This window comes from Silurus meridionalis, chromosome 20 (assembly GCF_014805685.1).
Source record: "Silurus meridionalis isolate SWU-2019-XX chromosome 20, ASM1480568v1, whole genome shotgun sequence".
Taxonomy (NCBI): Eukaryota; Metazoa; Chordata; class Actinopteri; order Siluriformes; family Siluridae; genus Silurus; species Silurus meridionalis.
Window position 1 is genome coordinate 9,653,194 of NC_060903.1, and position 27,620 is coordinate 9,680,813.

The 27,620-nt window shown below is 36.7% G+C and overlaps 1 protein-coding gene across 1 annotated transcript in view; it reads left to right on the forward strand.

Annotated features, from left to right (window-relative positions):
- Positions 1–27,620, forward strand: part of kcnab1b (potassium voltage-gated channel subfamily A regulatory beta subunit 1b) — a 59,330-nt gene that overhangs the window by 25,721 nt on the left and 5,989 nt on the right. The window contains exons 7-8 of the mRNA XM_046876926.1: positions 2,794–2,837; positions 11,685–11,771. Of these exons, the coding sequence (XP_046732882.1) occupies positions 2,794–2,837; positions 11,685–11,771 (131 nt within the window). The remainder of the gene's footprint in view (positions 1–2,793; positions 2,838–11,684; positions 11,772–27,620) is intronic.

Genomic DNA, 27,620 nt, shown 5'->3' on the forward strand with positions numbered 1-27,620 from the left:
CAAAACACTTTTGTCTCCCAGGAAACTTGCAACATTATATTCGGTTTACAAAGTGTGACATAATATCCAGGAGTTGTGCCGTCATAGAAAATGAACCAACAACGGACCAAAAAATAATTGTGAATTTACAGCACAATAATATAACTAGCCTAAATCAGTTTGAAGGACCCAATCCTATTGTGTGTGTGTGTGTGTGTGTGTGTGAGTTGACTGATTTTGCAACGTACTGGAAAGCTAATCTATATGCATTAGCCACTAAGCTAAAGCTCAAGTCCATCAAGCGAGTAAGAACGGCTCCAATCAGAGCAGACACACTTCTAAAGTCTCTAGCACTTTTTCATAATGGTGGATTACACTGAGAGATTCACACAATTAAAGAGGGCAGGCGAGAGAGAGAGAGAGAGAGAGAGAGAGAGAGAGAGAGAGAGAGAGGTGCAGGGATAAAAAGCAAGATAAAAAGAAAGATTCCATTAAAATTCTGACAACAGGAAACACTGTTACAGATTAAATTGAATACATTGGATACAGAACTCAGACTGATCAGCTCTGGTTCAAAATCTGTTGACATTTTGTTGTAGCATTTCAAAGTGGATTTGTGTTATGACCTTGAAGATGTTTTTCTACTCATCCAAGGGTATTTAAAAGCTTTTTAAATTTATTTTGATTCAAAGTGCAATCCATTTGAACAAAATGCATGAAAAGTCATTCAAGCCATATTAGAATGCTGCTTCATCGCTTATACAAAATCCACAAGTAGATTACAAATGTCTCTCGCTCAAATCAAACTGCATTGATTTGCTCGTCATTTCTTCTAATAATATTCACCTTTGAAAAGTGATGAAAACAATTAGGACCGGAGTAACCATGATGTTTGCTTTGAATTAACATGCAAAAATGGTTGCTTTATACAAGTAAATCCTGCAGATTTTTATCTAACTTCACAGAATGTTAGCAATAGTGCAACTTTAATATCCAACAAGATGCTCTTTTTAGGACACATTATTATCTCTGTAAAGACAGCCCCTTGGATGTATGATTCACGAACATAATGTTGGTCTCCTGACCATCACACCTTTATGTGCTTTTTAAATATTTAATTTACCCATTGCTATTATAGTAACCTCAACTTTTCTGGAAAGGTGTTGCACTAGATTTTGGAGCATGGATGTAGAGATTTTCCCAAGAGCATTATTGAGGTGAGCATCGATGTTGGGTGTGGATTGCTGGCATGCAGTTGATGTTTTAGTTCATCCCAAATGCATCCTGTGGGGTTGAGGTCAGGATCTGTGCAAGCCAATTTGTTTCATTTTTTTCCATTCAGATATTGTCTTTATGGACCTCATTTTGCATTCAGGTGCATTTTCAAACTAAAACAGGTTTGGGCTCGCTTAGTTACAACATGCAAAAACATTTACATTGTAAAAACCTGCTTTTTTTTTTTATTATAGGCCAGTTTTAGGAAGACCTACAAATGGGTGTGATGGTCAGTGTATATAAATAATAATCATTAGATGCTTCTTTGTGAGTTCCATAGTGATAATCCATGTGTTTTTCTCCATGTAATTGATCACCTGCCTGTCATCACTATGTAATATACATAGTTATATATAATTGTAACATACATTATTATTACATATAATGTGTAAATACAAAGTGTTTTAATGCTCTTTCAATAAACATCTGCAATTTCAGTGGCAGGCAGTGCTGTCTGTACTGGAAAACATTTTGATCACTTGTTGTTAGACATCTTTATACACATATTCTGAAGAAAAATCACAATCCTGTTGATTAAAGGAGCTGTTATAATGACAGACAGGTAGCTTCTAATTTATTTCATATTCATACATGTCACAGTATCCTCGAGCTTGTACTGTTTTATGACTACTTACCCTGGCATTGGTAATTAATAGGTTATAATGAACAAATGCCATGAACTTCTTGAGAACACCCAAATAAAGTATATTCAAGTCAGAGGTCTGAGTGGAAGTAGAATAGTAACAGGCTTTTTGTGTCTGGACTTATAAATTCTCTACCAGAAGTTTCTCAAGATGCAGCCAGACTGAAAACAAGTGATGTCATAGTACCTATTGTGCAAATCGCAAGCAAGAAATAGTAGCATGTTGTTTGTCTTTTCTATTTTGGATATGATATGTTATTAAGAGATGTTGGATAATTAAAATTTGAATGCCATGTGTGCAGTATTTTGTGTCAAACTGCACACTTTTATGATTTTCTTTTTCCAGCACTACCGGCAATAAATCACTGCCTACACCCTACGCCCACTTTTAAAGCAAATGAGTCATTTACAAAATATATAATTTTTATATCCGCAAAAAAGTAGCCAAATGAGCACTGAATACAAGCATCAATTTTTTTTTAACTTCAAGCAGTTTGAGAGGTTGGAAGTAGGAATTCCTGAGTTGAGAACTTTCTTGTTCTCATGGATTCAGACTGAGTGTATCAACAAAGCAGGTGAGACAAACTGTACTGTCATTCAGGAAAAGGAGACATTCCACAAATACACACAGTTTGTGTATGGATTTTATTTTTTATTTTTTCTGTTTTCTTTAGTTGATTTCTTTTTGGGATGTTTTGCAAAAAAAGAATTTGTAGTTGTTATCCCCTCCTGGTGAGTGAGCAAATGTTACCTGTCAGCCAATACTCATGAATAAATAAGACACAGAGTGAAACAGCAGACTATCTTAGGTTTTATTTGGAAGGAAGGAATTCTGGCATGAGAAGTTTAATAGAATGCAGAGGTCAAGGCTGAATCTCTCTCTTTTTCTCCTCTAGAGCAGAAACAGAAAGGGGTCTCTCAAGGAAGCACATTATTGAAGGTACCTTTTTTTCAGTCCTGATTCTTTCTTTTATATTGCAGTGCCTCTTCGACTTTCCTTTGCACTTCTTCGTTTTCTCTCATGATTAAACCATTTATACTGCCTAATCCTGCAAGAGGTAGCTAATCCTGAAAACAAATAACTCCAGCCTCTTAAAAGGGCCCTCTTAAACACACACACACACACACACACACACACACACACACACACACACACACACGCACACACACATTAAACATATGGAGAAAATACGAAACACACTGGTGTGGGCTAATACTTTGGTTATATCATGGATATATTTTCATCCACAACATGGCCATACATTTATTACAGATTCTGCTTTGCAACCAGTTAAATGATTAACATTAGCGAATTGCTTACAGTCTACTGTAGCCAAACGCATACACGGCTATATAACAACTAAAAATATTACACATAGCTGTTTAACTGTTTAGCCCACCTACACGTAGGCAGTAACTCCCTGGGAAAAAAGTTTTTGGGAGACCAGAATTAATGTTATGCCAAGCAGAATAATTACCTGTCTGGCAGGAGTAGAGCTCATGCTGACCAACCCAGATTTCTTTTCCTTGTCCTCCTTCTTCTTTTTACAAAACGGAATATTTAGTTTTGCTACCTGACTTTACCATTAGCCTTCCGTGGTCTTTTCTTCCTAGGATTTTTGCACTTTCTGCCCACTTCTGCTACCTACGCTAAAAATGATTGACAGTAATACAAAGACACCTTGATGTGTTATTGGTTAACACATTCGCAGTCACAGCGATTGTTTTTTTTTTCTTCTTTTCTCAGACCATCTAATTTTTTAACAGCTGTTGGAATGTGACAAGAAATTAACCCTTTCTTTGATTGTTTAAAAATAACACAATGTATTTTTAATAACTTATTTTCTATTGTTGCCCCTTAAGTTTTTTCTCAGTGATGAGGAATTCAGTGATCCTGTGAGACCTTCTGTTGGAGTTCGGAAAATCCTTATATTTAAGCTTGAAAGGCTAAGAAAAACATTTCTTAGTTTCTGGCTTTTCTTTGTATAATATATAAGATAGCCTTTTAAAATAAATATAACCTATTGTGAGGTTTTGTACATTTTTTAAAGCCTAAAGTGCCCACACATATACAAAATAGAGTTCGAGTCAGTGGGTGTCAGAGTTTTGGTCACTGCAGCCATAACTGACTCACTGCAGCAGCAGCTGATTGGCTGAGTCAGACAGCAGGTCAGTTTGAAATGCTTTAGTAGGCTCAGGTGTGACTGTATAAGATGCTCCTTTTGCTCAAGCACCAGAGACAGGAAAAGAAATCATAAAAATCTGCGCTTCCCACCCTTAAAGACCAATTCAAATTAATCACTAAATCACATATTTTAATTCAGATTGGTTGTATACTGTTTAACTAATTGTCAGGCTTCAGTATATAGAACAGATGTTTGCTCAGGGAAATAATTTAAAAATACTTATTAAGAAAATGTATTTAACACTAGATTTACTGTCTACACTCTAAGCCAGGAGGAGTTAAGTTTACTTAAAATATTTGATGAAACTGGTTGCCCTAAAAAATTAAGTAATGTTTACTGGATAAACTGGAGATTCACCTTAGTGAATACAATTCAAAATTTGTATTTATTCTAACAATTTTTTCAGTTGAATAGACTTCTTCTTCTTTCTGTTGCTCCCATTAGGGGTCGATACAGCGGATCATTCGTCTTCATACTACTCTTTCCTCTTTCAAATTAACTACCTGCATGTCTTCCCTCAACACATCCATAAACCTCCTCCTTGGTCTTCCGCTTTTCCTCCTACCTGGCGACTCCATCCTCAGCATTCTTCTACTGATATACACCATGTCCCTCCTCTGCACATGTCCAAACCATCTCAATCTGGCCTCCCTCACCAACAAATCTCAGCTCAACTCTCAACTCTTCAGCTCTGCTACCTCCAGCTCCACCTCCTGTCTTTTTACTCAATGCCACTGTCTCTAAACCATACAACATCGGAGGTCTCACCACAGTCCTATAAACTTTCCCTTTCATTCTTGCAGATACCCTACTATCACAAATCACTCCTGCTATCACTCTTCTCCACCCACTCCACCCTGCCTGTACTCTTTTCTTCACTTCTCTAACACACTCTCCATTACTTTGCACTGTTGACCCCAGGTACCTGAACTCCTCCACCTTCTCCACCTATTCTACCTGCAACCGCTTCACTCCCCTGCCCTCCCTCTCATTCACACACATGTACTCTGTCTTACTCTTACTGACTTTCATTCCCCTTCTCTCCAGCGTGTATCTCCACCTCTTCAGGCTCTTCTCAACCTGCTCCCTACTCTCCACAAATAACAATATCATCTGCAAATACCATAGTCTATGTAGACTCCTGTCTGACCTCGTCCGTCAACCTGTTTATCACCATCCTTAATTCAATCCAACCACCACCTTGAACCAGTCTGTGGTTCATATTGCACACTTCACTGCTGTTACACTGTCCTCATACATGTCCTGCACCACCCTCACATACTTCTCTGACACACCAGACTTCCTCCTACAATACCACATCTCCTCTCTCAGCACCCTGTTGTACACTTTCTCTAAATCCATAAACACACAATGCAACTCCTTTTGACCTTATCTATACTTCTCTATCAACATTTAAAGCAAATAATGCGTCTGTTGTGCTCTTCTTCGGCATGAAAGCATACTGTTGTTGAAAGATGGTCACCTCTTCTCTCCCATAACTTTATGGTGTGACTGATCAACTTTATTTCAGTTAAATAGTCTAAATTCTTTTAAGTATTTTGTTCTGACAAATGATTCCACTTAACCTTTCACTTGCATTCAATTATATACAAAATACAAAAAATTGAGGAAACAAGTTGAAAACAAGTTTGCCGATGTTTTCAAAAGAAGAGTTAATCTTTCCAAAGCTAAAGAAATACCTGCTGGACAAAATGGACTGTGTTTTTTCAAACACTTTGGATAGTTCTATTGCAGGTCATAAATTTATCCAAATAGAAGACAGAAGGCCTGAGGCAGGTTGTCCAGTTCCATCATTGAATTCCCTTCCAAAATATTGCACACTCAGGAAGGGTTTAGTTGTGAAATAATTAATTAATAATAATTGCATCAGAAAGAAATTTCTCAGGTTTCAGATATTAAAATATCTTTATTTCTGTTCTGAATATGTATAAAAGCCTTATGGTTTTAGAACAACATGAGAGTGAGTAACTGATGACGTGATTTTAATTTTTGGGTAAACTAACCCTTTAAACTACTGGAAAAGAAACAAATACTAATTAAAGCCCATTTTACTTTTTTGTAGACAAATATTTTCAGTCTGCCATATTAACAAAATCATTTTGATTCTGAAAATTAGTAGCAAACAGTCTTTATTAATGGATTAAAATGTCACTTTGCATCTGCAACATTTACAACAAATTAACTTACGGAGCAGATTTTGAAGAAAGTGGAAGGGTCACCCCCCCCAAAATGACGTGTAGTCCGCAAAGGCAAAGGGACCCAACGTCTGTTGAAAGATAAACAAACGAGGAGAGGCAAGAAAAATAATGCAAAGAAGTTTTTATGCTCACAATCAGTCTCTTGATGGGAAAAAAATGAGAACAGACGACTAAAAAGCCATTCAAGTCCAATTTTGGCAGTAAAATCTTGCAGGTTAATGGACGAATTGCTTGAAACTGTTTACAAAAAATGGTTAGCCACTATTTACAAACATCTTTTTAATAAAGAGGAATAAAACCAAATAAACCTAATTAACAAATGGTATTATGACAAACCAAATTCACCTGTCAGGTCTTCAAGTTTGACCCAAGCAAGGGCAAAAATAGTGAAAACGTTCAATTTAAATGTTTAAAAAAATTCAGGTCTCACAAACAGCCTCTCAGTGGGAAATAAAAAACCAAAAACTGATGAAAACATTCAGAATAAACTACTCACCAAAATCTCTAGGAAAGCACATGCAACTGCACACAAAAATAGCGTTGCCTAAATCAGTTATTCACACATTCAAATATGTAGAAGTAGTAGTATATATTTACATATAAGTAATACAATTAATCTTAAATAATGTTTGTATGTTGCAATGAATTTAATCTAATTAGATATAAATCCAGGATAAAAGTGTGAAAATGAACAAGTAGTTTCTAGTAGAAGTAATAAAACTATTTGCATTTCATCAAAGCATAATTTATCATATGCTGTTACTCAGTTGATAACCACAACTGAGAATTATATTAAGATAATGATGAATCAGCATATTAAGTGATTTTTGCAAAACATTTATTTAGGGTTCTGTAACTTGTGACATTATTTTTATTGTTTTATATTAATATTGAAATAATTTTAAAATATGCATTAATACACATTGGATAACGGGTTGTATTAATCTGTGTAAATGTCTCAATGTTACTTCATGTACTGAAGGCACATTAAGAAGTTTAAGTATAATTTTAAATATAATGAAGTTGAGAAATTATAATAGTAGCTCATTAAACCTTATGTAGTTCCACTTACAATAACAGAAGAATCCTTGTCCAACATAAGCAGTAGCCTAAGTTTTAATTTATAATCCAAACGGATTCATTTAAAATAGGGAGGAGGTGGTAATTCAATTCAATTAAATTCATTTTTATTTGTATAGCGCTTTTAACAATGAACATGGTCTCAAAGCAGCTTTACACAGATAATGTGGTGATTAAACGTAAATATGTTCTTTGTAAGTAAGTTTGTCCCTGATGAGCAACTGTGGCAAGGAAAAACTCCCCGAGATGGCATAAGGAAGAAACCTTGAGATTAACCAGACTCAAGAGGGAACCCATCCTCATCTGGGTTGCACCGAATGGCCATTTGAAGCATATATACAATGTTGCGGGATACAGTGATGATGATCAGAAGCAAACTGTATTCCTGAGTCAGAGTAGCAGACTGTTGACATTAACTACAGTCCAATCCATCCTCAAAGCGCCCGTTCTTACTCTGGAATTTCATGGAACAACCCAAGGTGTTGATGAGAAACCGTCCCAAGCTGCACAGACTGGACTCCAGTTAAAGAGAACACTATCCGAAGGCAGGCCTGGACAAAGTGGGAAGATCCACGGAGGGGAGAGGGGCAGGAACAGTGGTCACTGGAGCCTCAGGAGCATGTTTAACTCGACCGAGAGAGAGAGAGAGAGAGAGAGAGAGAGAGAGAGAGAGAGAGAGAGAGGGTGACAGGAAGAGAAGGATATGGATTATTAAGTGTCCTTATTGTTGTATGAAAGTTAATGTCACTGTGCAGTTTGGACTCCGGCAAGACTTGCTATGGCAGCATAACTAAAAGGGAGAACCAGAAGGTAACACAGACATGAGGGATCTCTGGGATAAGAGACGACCCACCACACCACCGTCAACAAACCTGAGTGAACGTGTGAATGTGAGGTGATGACAGCATACAAATATCCCAGTTCACCAAACACTTCCAGATCTGAGCCTTTACCTAAGAAAAAAAATCTACTGATCAAAGGCTTGACCAAATAAATAGGTTTTCAACCTCGACTTGAACACTGAGACTGTGTCTGAGTCCCGAACACTGGTTGGAAGGCTGTTCCTAACTGTGGGGCTTTATAAGAGAAAGATCTGTCCCCTGCTGTAGTCTTCATTATTTGAGGAACCAACAGATAGCCAGCACCTTTTGATCTAAGTAGGCGTGGAGGATCATACTGGTACAGAAGTTCACTCAGATACTGTGGCGTGAGACTGTTAAGTGCTTTATACGTCAGTAGTAGTATTTTATAATCAATGCGAGATTTAATTGGGAGCAGTGTAGACTGATTAAAACAGGGGTGATGTGGACATACTTCGTAGATCTAGTGAGGACTCTTGCTGCTGCATTCTGAACTAACTGAAGCTTATTTATGCACTTACTTGCACACCCAGACAGTAAAGCGTTACAATAGTCTAATCTAGAAGTAACAAAAGCATGAACTAGTTTTTCTGCATCCTGTAACGACATCATATTTCTAATTTTAGCAATATTTCTAAGGTGAAAGAAGGCGATCCTGGTGACATTATTCACGTGAGACTCAAAGGAAAGACTCGGGTCAATAATCACACCAAGGTCTGCCGTACACACTGAAACAGAAACACCATCCAGAGATGCTACGTAATCGGGAAGTTTACTTCTAGCTGCATGTGGTCCTAGAAAAAGTACTTCCGTCTTATCTGAGTTGAGCATAAGAAAGTTATTAAGCATCCACTGTCTAATGTCCTTTACACACTTCTCAACATTGTTAAGCTGATCTCGCTCATCTGGCTTTGCTGAAATATACAGCTGTGTGTCATCAGCATAGCAATGGAAGCGAATCCCATGTTTATGAATGATTTCACCAAGAGGCAGCATATATAAAGAGAAAAGCAGTGGGCCTAAGACAGATCCTTGAGGAACACCAAACTTTACCTCATAGAGTGTGGAGAACTCACCATTTACATCAACAAACTAATAGCGATCAGTCAAATAAGACCTGAGCCAAGAGAGAGCTCTTCCCTTTATTCCAGCAACGTTCTCAAGGCTATCAAGTAGTATAGTGTGATCAGTGGTGTCAAAAGCTGCACTAAGGTCGAGTAAAACAAGTAAGGAGACAAAAGCCTGATCAGAGGCCAATAACAGGTCATTTACCACCTTAACTAGCGCCGTCTCTGTGCTATGATGAGGCCGAAATCCTGACTGATACATTTCAAAAATGTTATTCATAAGTAGGTGTGAGCATAACTGCTGTGCTACAACCTTTTCTAAAATTTTGGATATAAAGGAGAGATTTGATATTGGTCTGTAGTTGGACAACTGACATGGTCAAGGTCAGGTTTCTTAATAAGGGGGTGGATAACTGCCAGTTGGAAGGATTTTGGTACATAACCAGTGCTAATGGAAGAGTTTATTATTTTTAAAACAGGTTCAATTACCTCTGGAGTTATCTGTTTAAAGAAACTTGTTGGCAAGGGATCGAGAATGCAGGTTGATAATTTTGATGAGGAAATTAATGAAATTAAGTCATTCTCATGAATAGGAGTGAAGCTTTGTAATGTAAGGTAATGTTTTTATTACTAGTGAATCTTTGGGAATTTAGTCCTGTTCGAATGAATCATGCCAGTCATTTCTTTTAAAATACAGTGCCTACTCAGTCTGGAAATATTATGCTGCTTTTTTTTTTGTATAGCTTTTTTATTTAATGTGTTTCTGTTCCACAGGTATAGTAACATTCTATAACAAGCAGTGATAATAAAGGTTGTAAAAATCAGTTTACATTCAAGATATGAAATTATGTATTAAACTTAGAACAATTGGTAACTACAATAATTGTATCATTAGAACCAATATCCTTCTGAAACAGACTTTTATCTTATACTTTATATTCAGTGTATGATATTATGTGACATTCATCTTTCTTTATGTGCAGTGTTTTAGTGAAAGATTAGGCTTTGATATTTTATTTAGAATGATGGTGATTTTTATATTTAAACAAATTGGGTGTTTCAGTAGACTCTCATCAATATTCCAAACTCATATTTATCTCTGGGTGCAGCTATTAATTAACATGGAATTACCTTCACAGCTATGCTGATGACACACAGCCACCCAGCATGGCCAGAGGTTTGTGGACACCTGACTATATTACCGAAATCAGCTTTTGGAATATGTCAATCCAAATACAGTCTGCTATAATACCCTACAGTCTTCTGGGAAGACACATGGGATTTTTTATTTGTGTTAATTCAGCCAAAAGAGCATTAGTATGGTCAGGCATTGATGTTGGCTGAGGAACCCTGGGCTGCAATCAGCATCCTCACCCAACATTGGAAAAACCATGTCTTTTATCAAAATCACTTTGTGTATAGCCACATGGTTATGTGGGAACAGGTTTTGGCCACTTACCTCCAGTGATAAAAAAATTATACACTGCTTTTGTGGCAAAAGAAGGCATGTGATGTTGTGGTGTCTATATACTTTTGGCCATGTTATATAGATGTTTCATTAAAACTACCAACCAGACACTAACTTCAAAATAGAGAAATGTGTACAGAAAAGTAGGCACCGACACACACACACACACACACACACACACACACACACACACACACACACACACACACACATGCATACACACACAAACATACACACACATACACAAAACACAGAAAAAAATTGGTTTATTTACCCCTTTTAGCCATTATGACAGCATTAGCAAGTTTAAATTCTTTGGTTTATCCCCCTGCGAATGCCAGAAATAGCTCTATGCTAATAATACCTGTGTGAATTAAGCCGGCAGATCCAGAACAGTCTGCCTGGCTGAATTCACACACGCTTGGAAGATGTGTTCACTAAAATTACTGTTGCTGGGGTTGTGTGGGATTATAGAGCGTGAAGAAACATGACAGGATGAGAATGACATTTGTTCATGGGATTAATTAGAGCAAACTACCTTGAGGTGGCAACCAACACATGTGCATATACACACACACACACACACACACACACACACACACACACACACACACACACACACACACACACACACACACCCACACACAGAGTTGTCTACCTAACAGCTACCTAACAACTCTGCTTGAGCTTGTCTGTTACCCAATGACTCGCTATTAACCCCTTTCTCTCTACTTCTCTCTGTACTTTTTTCTCACTCTATCTATGTGAATGAACCAGTTTTTGATAGAGGCAGAATGGATTCTCCTTTCATCATCTTACTTTTCTTTTCATTTTCATTTTATTTTGCTCATCCTCAAGAAATGACTCTCTCTCACTCTCTGTTTCTCCACTCTCTTTTGCTCTTTAGGTCTTAGAGGGTCTTTACAGAGGTTACAGTTAGAATACGTGGACGTTGTCTTTGCCAATCGGCCTGATAACAACACTCCAATGGAGGGTAAGTGCGAGTCTAAGTGATTATACAGAATATTTTATAGTCCTATTTCCAGTTTAAAGGAACCCATTCTGCAACATTTCAACAATGTTGTAGTTACTAAAAGCCAGAGGAGGACAAGCCGTTATTATACACATTGGATCATCCTTTCTTGCATAATGCTAATTACACTACATAAGCAGTTAACAGTTTGCTGTAAGGCTGTTGTTATGTAGGAAAATTTGCCCCAGTTACATGTTTCCAGTTATTTAAATGTAATTAATATTTGATATTAAATAAATAAACAAATAAATATAAAAGACATGAAATTAAAACCCACATTTATTTAGAGCATCTTTTGTTTACTCATATATATATATATATATATATATATATATATATATATATATATATATATATATATATAAAAAAATTCCATCAAAAAATAAGTTTTAATCACTAAGAATTTGTTTTACTGTTTTATCTGAAATCAAGCACCAAAATCCACCATGATTTACACATCCAGCAAAAAATAAAACCGTCCGTCTGGAAACAGCAAAAGTTCTGTTTGGTGTCCTGATGATCTACATAATTTAAAACACCATAAATAATTAAAAAATTGACAAAAATATTTTGTCGTGTTGAGTTTGCTTTCACTAACAATAAAAATACATGCCCATGTTGATGAGTATTAAAAACTTAAAAACTATACATTTTTAGGTACATTTAGAACAAATACAAATGTTCAATTAAGTTGTGGTTAATCACGGCGAAATATTTGAATCGATTGACAGCCCTAATATATAAATTTTATATAGATTCTTTTTTTTTAATGTAAATAAAAAAAGTATTTGGCATGATTAAAATATATAAATTTTTAACTAGAACAAATTTTAATTCATTCACTTGTCAATTTTAAGTGTTAGTCAACAAAAGAAATAAATCACCTTTTGTTAGGGAGACCAGTGAAATACATACATATACATAAAAAAAAATTAACTCTGGTAACTGCTCAGGAAGTAATGCATGGTAAGTCTATCCAGCAACTTTTGTACACTGAAGCTGGTGTAAATGAACACACAACATTTTACCCTAACTATTATAGCTGTTTATTAGAGACAATCAGACTTCATATATATTTTGTTAATAATCACTTCAGCCCTGGAATACAGTCACCTTGCATGCATTGGTAGCAGGATGATACCATTGTAGCCTTTGTTTGGACAAAGTGCACAAAGATACCCTGCAGAATTTTATACAGGAGAACCTGCTGAGGGTTCCTTATATACCCTGTGTTGGACCAAATAGTGATAATGTGATCACCAGATCAACTGTTAATCTGATCTGTTCACACCAATGGGTGGTGCACATCAACATTTTAGCTAACAGATGGACTTCTTAAGTTTATACAAGATCAAGAGAGTTCTGTACAGCAGATAGAGTGCGGCAGTGATTACAGACTTTTTATTCTGTTTTAAGGTGTGTTGGTTTCTTGGTCTCTCATGACACTGTGGCCTTGTTGATCCAAGTGATATTCAATACCCCTGAATTAATTTGGATGCCAGTTTTGTATGGGATTAATGACCCTTAGGTTTCTCTGTCATTATTCTTTGGAAACAGTGCCAAGCCAGTGGTAACTTAATAAGAAGTTTACAAGCCATTATAGACATGTAGCGGCAAATATTGATCTTTTAATGATCTTTACATCAAATCCTTGGTTAGGAAAATAGCACTAATTAATAAGATTTATAGGACTGTGGTGAGACCTGTGATGTTGTATGGTTTAGAGAGCTAAAGATGTTGAGGTTTTCATTGGAAGTGATGACGATGAACAGGATTAGAAATGAGTTTATTAGAGGGACAGTGCATGTAGGACGTTTTGGAGACAAGGTGAGGGGGTGCGATTGAGATGGTTTGGACATGTGCAGAGGAGGGACATGGGGTATATCTGTAGGAGAATGCTGAGGATGGAGCCGACAAGAAAGAGGAAAACCAAGGAGGAGGTTTATGGATGTGGTGAGGAAAGACATGCAGGTAGTTGGTTTGAAAGAGGCAGATGTAGAGGACCGGGGGTATGGAGACGGATAATGCGCTGTGGCGACCCCTAATGGGAGAAGCCGAAAGAAGAAGAAGTAGAAGAATCAAATGCACTCCAAATTTATGATCATGATTAAATTGCTTGACATAAAATGAACTAACACAGTGTACAACAGTTTTTTTGTTGCAAAAAATGTTTTTTTGTTCATATGTTTTCAAGATAAGACATTATGTGGTTATTTGCCACACCAGAGGCAGCTCATCAAGAGCCTGATAACAAGCACATAAAAGGAACCAGAAATGATAGAGCAGGGAGAACTCTTCTGTCTTTGTTTAATTCCTGCTAGGTTTGTCGTGTTTGTTTGTGTGTGTGTGATGCAAATATTAAATGGCGCATTAATTTGTTTTAGACAATTGTTTCAGCATGTTTGAGCATAAGATGGTATACCGCATTGTATAACAGCCACCTGTTTTAACCTCTAGGGATGGTGAGAATTGCCTGAATAATATATGCCACAATACATATATTCATGTTTTGTTCAATTGTAAGGGTATCAGTGGAAACCAAGGTCTATCAGGATGCCTCAGAGCTTCTGTGGGCAGAGGCAGCACTAGAGTCAGACATGCACAAAACACACATCACAAATTTTGGGCCAGTGTGTCCTGATCTATCCAACTGTCCTGCTCCACCAGCGAGAAACACAGTCTCCAGCTGATTTGGAAAAAGATACATTTGCGTCCTGTCAAACTTTGGAACTTAGGTTCAGATTCCACTATCACTATATACGTGTTATAATGAGGCCGAAATACTTATTTTTTTCTCAGGACGAAAAAAAAAATGACCAGATTTGATTCTGAACACTTAATCAATGTTTTGAATCAGTTCCTGTTCTGTATTGCTTGCTGTCTGCTGTTAACTTCTGCACAGCATCACATTTGTCGTGTGCGTTCTGTGATAATTCAAGCTTCACTGTTCAACATGGAGGAAAGCACTGCCCTATATTTACTTTCTGACTTGCAAAGTCACGCCTCTGCCCCTCACCCCTTCCCCATGCCTCTCTATCCTAGTCTCTTTCTCTCTCAGACGGGATTAAATGAGAACCTGTGGGGAATAGACAGTATATTTTTGGGCTGATCTGCGTTGCAGCAAGACTAAGGGAGAGAGAGAGAGAGAGAGAGAGAGAGAGAGAGAGAGAGAGAGAGAGAGAGAGAGAGAGAGTGGCAGAATGACTGAAATAACTGCAGTCTCTCACCAGTGGCTCATTTCAACCTTGCACAAAGAGAGAGGAGAATCCATCTGGATGGCTACACGTGTCATGTGCAACTAAAACAGAGAATCAAGGAGACAGCAGTTAGAAAGAGAGAGAGAGAGAGAGAGAGAGAGAGAGAGAGAGAGAGAGAGAGAGAGAGAGAGAGGGAGGAAGACCTTGCAGGATTCTGACCTTCACATATGACTCCCTGCTGCTACAAACATATCTCTCTCTCTCTCTCACACACACACACACACACACACACACACACACACACACACACACAAAATACCAACCAAGATCTGTTCCAAATCCAACCACTCAAGTACTTGATGAGTAGCTGACATGATTCTCTTAAACTCAACCCTTAAAGGTGCAGCAGTGTTTTTTTACATATTTCTAAAGTAGCACCGTATCACACACATTTCACTGAGGATTTACAAAGCAATGTCTAAATCCCTCGGTGTACTTTTAGCCAAGCAAATTTTGAAGGCTTGTAAGAAGCTATGGTTTTATGTGTGAATGACAGTCACAGGCTTTGTCTCAGGGCGGAGTACTGCAACATTCCAACTGACAGACTGAGCAAAGTTTCTACATGACAGTATGTAGTTATTTTTTTCCCTAGTTATGTCAGATTGTTTAGCCAAATCCATGTAAATGTCAGCTTCACAAGATATATACCGTGCCCTTAATGGTGCAAAAAGTTGCATTGATGTGAAACATTTCATTTGCGAGTCATTGTCCGCTTTCAGGGCATGTTACAAAAAAATACTTTGGGGGTCGTCTGGTGTTCAAAGAACCTCAAAAGTAAATAGTGGTGGAGTTTAAGTGAATAATGAAATGCATTTTTCATTGAACCTCCGACAAGGAAACAAGGCTTAGAGACTCAACTATGCATAAAAACATTAGAACTGGGATGCAGAAAAATACCAGCAGGTGCTCTGGACTGATGAGTCAAAATCTGAAATATTTGGCTGTAGCAGGAAGCAAGTTTTCTGAAAGTGATAAAGAGCAGTGCAATAATGTGTGTCTGAAAGCAACAGGAAAGCATGGTGAAGGTTCCCTGCAAGTTTGTTGCTGCATTACTGCAAATGGAGTTTGGTAATGATTAATGGTTTCCTCAGTGCTGAGAAATGCAGGGAGATACATATTTAATATGCAATACTATAAGGAAGGCATCTAATTAGCCAGAATGTATTTTGCAACAGTACAACAACCCAAATCAAACAGTCAATGTCATTAAGAACGTCTTCAGCACAGATAAGAATAAGTGGAGGAAGTAATAGTTTTGGACTCTGTGGGGGCCAAAACTATTACTTCCTCCCCTTATTGGATCTCAAACATCATTGAGATTTGAGCCGAGATCTTCTGTTTACAGTATGTCTGTTGTCTCACATTCTACTGCTTCTTCATGTATTCCCAGACCAAGAGGCAACAGGCATAAACAGGAGAGCTCTGCTTAGATCTCAAGGATGTTTGAAACAACTTACCTGCCTTTAATTTTCTTTAACTACTTTTAGTTCCTTAAAAAACTGAAGAATTGATGCTGTTTTGCCTGGAAAAGGGTAGTCACACCAAACATTGATTTGATTTGGATTTCTCATGTTTATTAACTTTCCATTTTGTTAATTGGTAAAAAAAAACTATTAACACATTTTTGACAGGATTCTTTATTTACAGCCTTCTTACTGTACACTTCCTAGACTTTAATATCTTAATATTAAATATCTTAAATATCTTAAACGAACTAATATTATTTTATTTGTAGTACTAGAGTGAATTTTGAGACAGTGTCTGCACAGACTATAGGAAAAATATAAACACTTACATGAAACATAATCTGTCTGTGTTCATTTATAAATTGTTTTTACATTTACAAAAAAATCTAAACCTGCAGTCATTTATCCTAAATGCTACCACAACCCTGTAGAAATCAACTGAACCAAACCCTGTATTCCAACTGGATTCCCATAGTATATTACATAAGCACTGAAAGCTGGTATTCCAGTTACTCCCAATATACTACCTAGTATTCAATGGAGTGTCATGATTTAAGCAGTGGGACCATTTGGATCTAGTTTTTGGTTTAGTCCATGTAGCTGTTCTAGTTCATGCAGCTGCTCTAATATTAATCTAATTAATGACTGTATACACCACAATCTCTTTTGTGGCAGTCTGGGAAATCCATTTGATATCTCTGTGGCTGAAATCTTCTGCCTGTAACATAGTTTGTATGAATAATGTATCCGCCTTAATCTAAACCTCGGTAGCCTACTGCAAATTTCAGGCTTTTAATGGTTTGAGACATGCTATATTTCAGATATATCAGTAATTAAATATTGTCAGAATGTCTGTGATGTTCCAGCACCATAGTTAGAATGCAATCTTTAAATGCAGTTATTTTTTCCTCATCACTTTCAGATTTGTGCTTTCAATTTTGCTTGTGATTGAGCTATGTGCAAAACAGAAACATATTTTTTAGTGATACATAGTTTAAAGTGACAACATTTCACAGTGTGAAAGGTTTCCCCAGACTGCCACACATTTACAGAAATAATATGCTCATAAATTTGAGAAACATTTGACACGGCGTATTCGCTGACAGGAGAAAAAAAAGTTACATCGTTCCAATCCCTTGGAGAGAAGGGCTCAGTACAAATGCTCAGGCTGCCAGTGATAGTGTATTTTCTCGCAAGCCTCTCTTAGATTAGTCAGGAGAGCTAACAGAGTCACAAAGCGGTCACAGCCTTAAACAGAACAGGAATTAACCATGAAGTGAAAGCTGATCAACACACAATTTGAATAGAGTTTAACATAACAACACTATATTTAGTGTTTATGGACATTATATTGAACACTATCAAACTACAGCTAGAAGGAGATCAGAAAAGTGTTAGAGTTGAACTTCTCATGATTGTCTTCATTCAGAAGCTCTGCTCATAGTGTGAAAGCTTCTGAATCATTGTGATATTTAATCAATCATTGTGATATTTAAACCAGCAACATTCAAGTTAAAAACAAAAAGAAAGAAAAAATTAACTTAAGAATATCTTTTTTAAAAACGCATGTGCACAATCGCTAGTTAATATTTTAGTAAAGTACATAATGTTTGTTAGAATGCACTACTGATTTGCCCATTTTATTCCACTCTTCCTTGCTCTTCTGGAGTCATTTCATTTTTTTATTTGTGTCTACCATAAGCCTGCAGATTTGAGTTAAAATAGATTGCTGTATGGCACTAACCACTATTCTCACTGCCATCATAAGTATGGTTTAATATGGGTGCCTTGTTTTCATGCCAAATATATCTTTTATAATTATACCCTAAACGTTATACCTTGTTTTCAGCGAACCATAACATATTGTGCCTTATGGTTGGGGTGATTTTTTTGAGTTTAATTGTTTTTTGCATCAAAATTTATGTAGCCATTCATATCCATCTTCCTGCAGCTTCTATAATGTTGCAATAGCTTTCCTGGCAGTCTCCCTTATAAGTCTTCCTCTTAGATTTCCTCTTCCTTTTACCAGTTTTGTATTAATGTCACTGTGGTTCATAATTTTCTCCATGTTATTTATTTCTTTTATTCTTTTGTACCCCCTCTTATGATCAACACCTTTTGACAATGTGATTCTGTACATGGTTTGAACTCTTTGCAGACCATGGATTTAGTAGTAGATGAACCATGATGTCCTGTAGAAAAATCTGATCTTTCTTTTCAGTTAGAATGATTGAGATGATAAGAGGTCTATAATGTACAGTATGCTTTTGCATATCAGTTTAAATGTGAATAAGTCATATGTCTCATTATAAAAGGGGGTGTGCACATTTATACAACCAGGTTATTCTTAGCTGGATCATTTTCTTTTTTGCTCCCTATTTACTTGAATCTTGTTGACTGTAATATATATTACTATAAATGATCATTAATGGTCCAATTTTATCTTTTTTCTTCCCTCTCTCTCTCTCTCTCTCTCTCTCTCTCTCTCTCTCTCTCTTTATTTTCAAATCAACTATCAGTCAATTTATATTACTAAAACCTTTACTAGGACATTAATTAAACAGAATACCTAGACTATTAAATTAATGTTAAATTCCTACAATGTTCTAAAATGTTTTGGTGTAATAAAAACGTCTCTACAACTAATAATGGTGAAGCAACGAATTATTAATAATCATTAAAAAAAATTGTTCTGTAAAAAAAAGTTCTGTAAAACCTTAAACTTTCTGTTTCCTCCTGCATATTCATGAGCAAAAGACTATGATAAGCTATAGTACAGATGGAAGAAAATAGTTCACTTATCTGCTTTGCCTCAGGTTTTTTTGCGATCCTTTTCTTCCATCAAACTGTCTTGTGAGTCCTGGGCTTTTATTACCAATGACTCAATTGTAGAGAAAAGGCAGGAGACGGTGATCATGCAGACTCAAGCATTTTTCATAATAGGTTTCGATATTTGTCATCAATAACACTGCCACATTCTGGAGAAAAAAAGCTTAATAAAATCACACTCCATTCCAATTTATTCAGCGGTTGCAACACTTCACATTATTAAATAATATTCAAGATTAATCCCCCAAACTGAACACACATTGTGTAACTGCAGTCAGAAATAAAAAAAAGATAACTCTCATTTAGTGAAAGCAATGTTTATTCTGCAGTTCAAAAGTCTAAGGTGTTGCAAAATGTTAGCCATGTGTTATCTTTGGGCATCAAATTTTCTGTTGCTTTAATCATTTAAATAAAACAATTACATAGATACATTTGTTTGTGCAACAGAAATAAACACAAAGAAAGAGATAAAAAGTAAAGCAGAGATAGAGAGTTAGAAAGAGAGAGGTACAGAATGAAATGAAACAGCTGCATTTATTTGCAATTTGCTCTTTGTTCAGACAATAGCATACTGTAATTTGTCCCGTTAATAAAATAGAATAAAATTAAAAATCGATTGTTGTATCAAATAAACAGAAAGAGGCTAAAGAAGGAATTTAGATACAAAAAGTGTGAGCATTTGGGTAGGAGAAAGCTAATAAAAATTAAGACCAAAAAGCACAATAATGCTAAAGATTTACACGAAATTTCTCCAGAGCCTTCTTGGGAACTTCAAAGTTAAAATGATTATGATGTGGAATAAATTATTCCCATGCTGAGATCTGAATGGCATCTCTGCTATTTTCCTGCACTAGGCACAAAAATAATCCTCAAACTATATTTACAGTAATAAATCCACGCTCAACACAATCGTTTCAAGTGCCAGAAAGTCAGCATGGTAAAGAAGCCTTATGACCATTCCCCAAGAAGGATCGTGTCATGGTGGAATGATTAGGAAGTCACTTTAGTTGCTTTTTTTCAGACAAATATCACCCACGCATGCATACACACATACACACACAACAACCCTTTCAGCTATACTTTATTTCCCCCTCACCTCCTACACACATTATTACAGAATGACAGGTCATTTCATGCACACACTCACACACTCACCCAGGGACTGCAGTCTCTGCATTGCAGCCCTGAAACACAAACAGTAGCCTCTTGTTCTTTGGCCTTGGTTATGAAGGTTCTAAACTGATATCCACACGACAGATCATCTATTATAAATGTTATTTAGGGACCTCAGTTGGTTTTTATTTATAATGAATGTGAAACATCAAGCTAAAGAGCTGAGAATGAAATTATACAGATAGATCTTGTTAACATTTAATTGAAGTGCCGACACTAAGCAAACATAACATTAATTATTAGTGCATAAATATTATATAAAGCAATACTGGAGGATTTCATCTTACCTTTTGGGAGTTGTATTTACTGTCAGTGATTTGTTATTACAAGGATTTGAATGATCTTTAACTGATCTTTAACTAAGTGCTCCATTCGCAATGAATCAATAACAAAGCACTATTCCACTAAATCTTATTTATATAAAGTCCATATGGCAGCAAAATGAATGATTTTAATGCCCTCTGGCAAATCTGGCAGCCCAATTTGCATTTATCATGGTGTTAAATATTGTGTTACATAACCTTCTACAATTCAAAGTGAATAAATGTGAGGTTAAAAAAAAAAAAAAAAACATTACAATTGTTTTAATATAAGTCAACCTATAGAGATAATTGAGTATTGTCTTTTCTCTCTTTCATATAAAGAACCTGTGATGCAACCATTATTTTTTTTCCATCATATTTCCATTATTTCTCAAATATTGTATTAGAAAATATTTATATAATGCTTAAGAATTAAGAATGGTTTTAGGCAGGTGTGAAAAAAAAACACTGTAAACTAAGAATGCTGAAAAAGTTTTAACAATTAATTTTTAACAAAATTGAAAGTAAATAAGGAGAAAAGAAATCAATATTTGGTGTGACCACCTTTGCCTACAAAACAGCATACATTTTTCTAGGTACACTTGCACACAGTTTTTGAAGGAATTCGGCAGGTAATTCGGCATCTCCAAACATCTTGGGGAACTAATCATATTTTTTCTGTGTATGTCTGCTGCTTCAAATCCTTCACTTTCTTCATCTAATCTTAGACAGCCCTGTTGAAATCAGGGCTCTGTGAGGGCCAAAACTATTACTTCCAGGACTCCTTGCCCTTCTGTACTGTGAAGATAGTTCTTAATGACATTGGCTGTATGTTTTGGGTCGTTGTCCTGCTGATTGAGACTATTCAGATTCCTTTCTGATGGTTACATGATAGATATGTATCTGCTTGTATTTCTTAGCACTGAGGACACCATTAATCCTGACCAAATCTCCATTTGCAACACCATTTGCAGAAAGGCAGCCCCAAATTTGCAGGAAACCTCCACCATGCTTCACTGCTGCCTGCAGACACTCATTATTACACTGCTCTCCAGCCCATTGGCAAACAACTTGCCTTCTGCTACAGCCGAATATTTCAGATTTTGACTTATCAGTCCAGAGCACCTGCTGCCATTTTTCTGCATCCCAGTTCTTATGTTTTTATGCATAGTTGAGTCTCTAAGCCTTGTTTCCCTGTCGGGAGGTATGGCTTTTTGGCCACAATTCTTCCATGAAGACAATTCTGGCCAGACTTCTCCAGACAGTAAATGGGTGAACCTGGGTCCCACTGGTTTCTGACAGTTTTTGGCTGATGGCACTGCTGGACATCTTCCATTATTATAGAGAATTGAGCATGATGTGTCTTTCATCTGCTACACAAAATTTCTTAGCCGACCACTGCATCTATGGTCCTCAACATTTCCTGGTTATTTGTGCTTCTTCAAAATACATCTCATCTTAAATCCCCAGTCTACTTTGTAATCTTTCTCTGGGAGAGACCTTGATGATGTTTGTGTTTCAACCTATATATTAAATTAATAATGATTAGCAGCTACATGGTATAATTTCCTTAATCATACAGCTGACTTTATTTTTAATTTTGTTAGCTGGTAAAAAGAAATGTTGACATTTTCTTTTTAAAGCATTCTCACTTTACATTATTTAGAAGTGGACTTTTGCACAGTAAAATGATTGCTTTGATATATATATATATATATATATATATATATATATATATATATATATATATATATATATATATATATATATATATATATATATATATCATTGCTCTTGTAAATTGTACACATTCTACATTGGATGAGTTTTAGTGCAATAGCCCCTAACACATACACACACACACACACACACACACACACACTGCTATGATTCATGTGTGCGGGTGGATTGGAAATCTCTTACTACAATCACATTGCCTTGTCACTTTCCTTTTATTTACAGTCCAATATTGCAGTGAACTACCGAGTCGTATTACATCTCAACATTTCTCAAACAGTAAAAAATGCAGTCACTTTTTACTCATTGTTCCTGCAACCTCCTGGAGTAAGGTTAGAACGAAAGCTGCAGTGCCTGTTGCCGCAGTGCCATTTCAGATTACAGCATGCCACTGACTCTACAGGTTTCTGATCGTGTGTGTTTTTATTCTGTTTGAATGCTAATAGTGAAACTGCAGCATCATAAGCTTTTGTACACTGTGCATGCAGTTCCATACTAAAGTAAACTCGATCAGATGAAATGCAAATACTCTGAAATCTGTAACAGAGAAGCATGGCTTAATGTGGTGGGTTTGATAAAAATATACGCCATAATACCTATAGCTGCAAAACTCCTCCACCATATTTCCATTCTTCCTTTCTCCCACTCTCACCCTCATTCCATCTCTCTCTTTCCATCTCTCTGTGTGTTGATGTATTGTGCTCAGCTGACGTCCTCTCGTTACTTCTTCCTACTGTTCTCTCCCACACACGCACACACACCCCTTTTGCTAATGAATGAGTGGGAGAAAACTCTCATTTCTATTATGTGCTTCTCCAGCTTCAGTTCGCCTCTTAAACAAAGCCTGCTATTTTCTCCTCACTCGTTTTTCCTCACCTCCTCTTACAGGAGTGCACATGCTTGTTGATGATTAAACTGATAATTAATTCTTTTTTATAATGCAGTCTTTCTGTAGTGCAGGAAGAAATTAAAAAAACATGCACGGAAGTCATTCCCTTTTGGACTGCAGTAGAAAAACGGATAACAAAGTCAACAAAAGCACATGGTTGAGTAATAGGCAAAGCAAAATGCCTTGAGCGTGATCAATGCAGCAAAATAAAACAGCACAGGCATGGGGCTGGAATTGGAAGATGGAATTCCATTCATATAGGACTTCTGTCATATAGCATGCTAGACTGTTTTAGAGAGGCAGTAAGTGTGCCAACCTGATGACACACACACACACACATTGCTAGAAATCTATAATTTGAGCTTTATTTAGGTGCATGAGACCTGATATGACGAAAGAGTTAAACAAAAGAAGATCTGGTTTGTAGGTTGCATAACTTAATTATGAGTTCTTATTTTTGGCATAACCATTTTAAGATTTTGTTAGTGATGACTGATTGAAAGAGTTTTATTTTTGTTACACCCAAAGAGCAGAATCACCCCATATCGATTAATCTCAATGTAGATTTATTTTAGGTGATTTAGATGTTTTATTTCAACTGTTGTTAAAGACAAAATGCTCTCTTTTCTTTCATAGCAGCTGTGACAGATAGCACACCATTATCTTAAAATTACCAGCCTAATGGTGTTACATTTATTTATATTGTAAAGTAGATGTTAAATGTCGAAAAGATTTATGGTGGACCCGAATGATTTGTTGCAAATGAATGGCTCCTGCTGCAATTACGAGACCAAGTGCAACTAGGCTTGCAGGAGCCAATAATAGATTGGATGGTTATTGGACTACTTTTCTATTCAAAGACAACACATAAGTCCCTCCAGAATTCTGCAGTAGAACAAAATGAATATACAGATAGACTCTGTTTACTATATAGTGCACTTATGTTTTAATAGTGTGCAATTTTTTTAATTTTATAAATACATTTTAGGATAAGGATAACATAGTGGTGCAAAAATCTGGATTTCCTTAGACTACAGCTCCCTACCCAGCATGAAATCAGGGACTGCTGTGGTTTTGTTTTTACAGAAGTATTGCTCAACAGCAGCCTTCCCAGTGAAGTCATTCTGCTAGCTGGGCTAGCTGCCCATCACCCCAACAGGATAGCAGCACTGTCTGGTAATACTCAGTGCAGTGGTCTCTGTTTCTTTACATAAACAATGAATAGGGCAGGAACACTCTTGTAATCTTAAAATACTGATATTCGATGGTGGAGCTTATAAAAGAAATGACGCCTGGCCTACATGTCCTGAGGGTTTACCAGCAGGCTCATTGTTGCAATGTACATTCCACCTGGCTCTAATGCAAGGGAACTAGGCTGCCAAGTGAACTCTATAGGATAACTTATAGACAGTACACGTCAATAGATTTTTTATTGCCATTTAACCAAATTACACCAGCAAGTTGATTTCACAACCTGTGGTACAAACCTTGTTTACATAAAGTGATTAAAAGACTACACCCAGTCCCCACCTCAGCTGCTTGGACACATATTTGCTTTGTTAATACAGACATAAAACTACTCCTCTGAAACCTGCCATACCTATTTTAAAACAGGTGATCTGATCTGAGGAGCCATTTTAGCACTTCAGGACTTCAGGATTTGTAAAGACAGGCTGGACAAATAAATCTCAACAGCAATGCTTTTTATGCAGCAAGTGCACTGACAATGTGACTTGCCAGATGTGCAAACCAGTGGATGTGTGGATGGTCACTGAAGTGAGCTTGCTGCTGAAAACCTGACACACAGCCAACTTACAGCTCAGGCCAATCTGACCTGAGTCAGAGAGGTGAAAGTAAACAAGGCAGAAAGTGTCCTCAGCAGCTTAAATTCAAAGTAAAGAAAGCACTACATAAGCAAATGTGGCATGGAATTCAGGTCAGCACAGACTACAAAGCTACACCACTTGTCTGTAATGGTGGCAACTGACTTGTAGGTTGACTGGGGAAAAATGTATGCACAGTTCAAAGCATAGGGCATATATACTCCAACTCCCACCAATTAAGTACTTATTATTTTGTCTCTGGTAAACTCTGTTTAGAGTTAACCCACATAAAGCTTTATATCACAACATACCCATGTTACCCTATTTCTATACACCTGCCAGTCAAACAGCCTGCTCAACCTAGCTCTGACCCATCTACACATAAATGGCAGTTACAGTATGTAAACTAGATTTCAGTTCAGAATTCACCAAAATTACCTCACAAAAACTAATAAAGCTGGGCCTGTGGTGAGCTGGGTTTGACCACTGCCTTCTTTAACTTGATTTTAGACTTTTTGACAAGGAGACCCCAACCCATAAGGATCAGCAGCTTACCTCTGCCACCACCACATTGAACATCAGCAGAGCTGGGTTCTTAGACAACTGCTGCTTACTATGACTATGCTACAGTACAGTTCAAATCACATTATGAAGTGTGCTTATGAGTCATCATACAGAGAGGAGCTGAACAAGCCTGCAGAATGATGCAGCTCTTGATGTTCATAAGACTAAAGAAATTATTCTTAACTTCAGGAGGTCCGAGTTAGCCACGCACCACTACACAGAAGAAACTTTTCTGTACTCTAAAAAAAGACATGCTTAGCCCAACAGCAACTTTATGAAGAGGCTGAAGGAAGCCAAACTTCCTCCTCCCATCCTTTCCACCTTCTAAAGAGGGATGATAGAAAGACTTCTGACCAGCTGTATCATTGTGTGGTACAGGAAATGTAGAGTCTTTTACTACAGTACTCTATACAAGAATATATAAAGAATATGTAGTGATGTCCATGGTGCAGCTGTGATCTAGTGGCAGATCTTCTAATGTTGATCTTTAAAGGCCAGTGAAACACGAAAACACCTCCAATGAAACAACGGGCACAAGCAAACTTGAAGTAGGGCATGGTGGGTGGAAGATATTTTTTAGGTTAGCGACATGCCCTCTTGGACTTCCTGGACAACAAAAAAATCTGCTGCATCTCTGTTTAGGTTAGAGCTAATCAGGCTGAAAGAGACATGGAAATGTGTTGGAGTTATTGGACAATGTAGTTCAGTGCAACTTTGGTGTTATTTTGATAAGATGATCAGATGCTTCAGCAAAGTGTAAATAAATGTATCTTTGGATATAAATAGACAGAAATATTTCTTGTAGTCCTAAATCATTCTTATACCTTTCTTTTTTGATCTAGTCCTGTAAACATATCTGTATGTGCAAATATTTAATTGGATTGGCTATATGCAACCACAGCTGCAGTTTTGTAACAAAATAGCATCCCAGTACTTTATTCTCTGAAAGCAAGAAGATACTGGAGGCCCTCCAAAACTACACCCAAATAAAAATTGTGATTGTGTCTACACAAAAAAACGCATTTAGATTATTTATAAACAGTGGAACAGTGTAATCATAGTGGTAGCCACTACTATTTGGGCTGTCTATGGTTTATCTAAATTTACTTACAGTAAAAATGCTACATTCGTTTGTTCTTTTCTTTTGACTAGCTTTGAAGTGAACCTTCCATCCTAAAAAATGTCTGTTTAAATCAAACACACGGGATAACAGTCATGTTTCATTGTTAACTCATAAAATTAAAGAAACCAAAGGCTTTTATTTTCTCACTAATCTTTTTTGTTATGTTAAATGTCATATTGATGAGAAATCCAAATACTGTGCTTGGAGTTCCAGAATGCAGTGTGTACAGATGATGCTCTTGGTCTGAGATCACAGGGATCACAGAGACTCTGCTCAGCGATCAAAAAGTTTATAAGATGACAAGTGCAATACTGTATTAGCACGAAAGCTGAAGTTTTTTTACCCCATCTATTTAATGAAAGTGTACATATATGAAGGTGAACAGGAGAGACTAAAGGACTAAATTAGCGCCACGTCACTCTTCTTTAGGTAGTGAGGAAGCGAGAACTAAATCTTAGTATTACGATTAACAGCAGGTGGATTTTTCATTTCACTTTTGAATTCTTCTATGGCTGGACAAGATTTTTTAATATCTGGGCTCTTTGACATATTTCCTGGCTAAAGGTTTAGTATAATTTTTTATTGTACAGAAACTATAGCATTCCAATTAGTTTTTTTTATGTGTTCTGAGACCACTTTCCCTATAT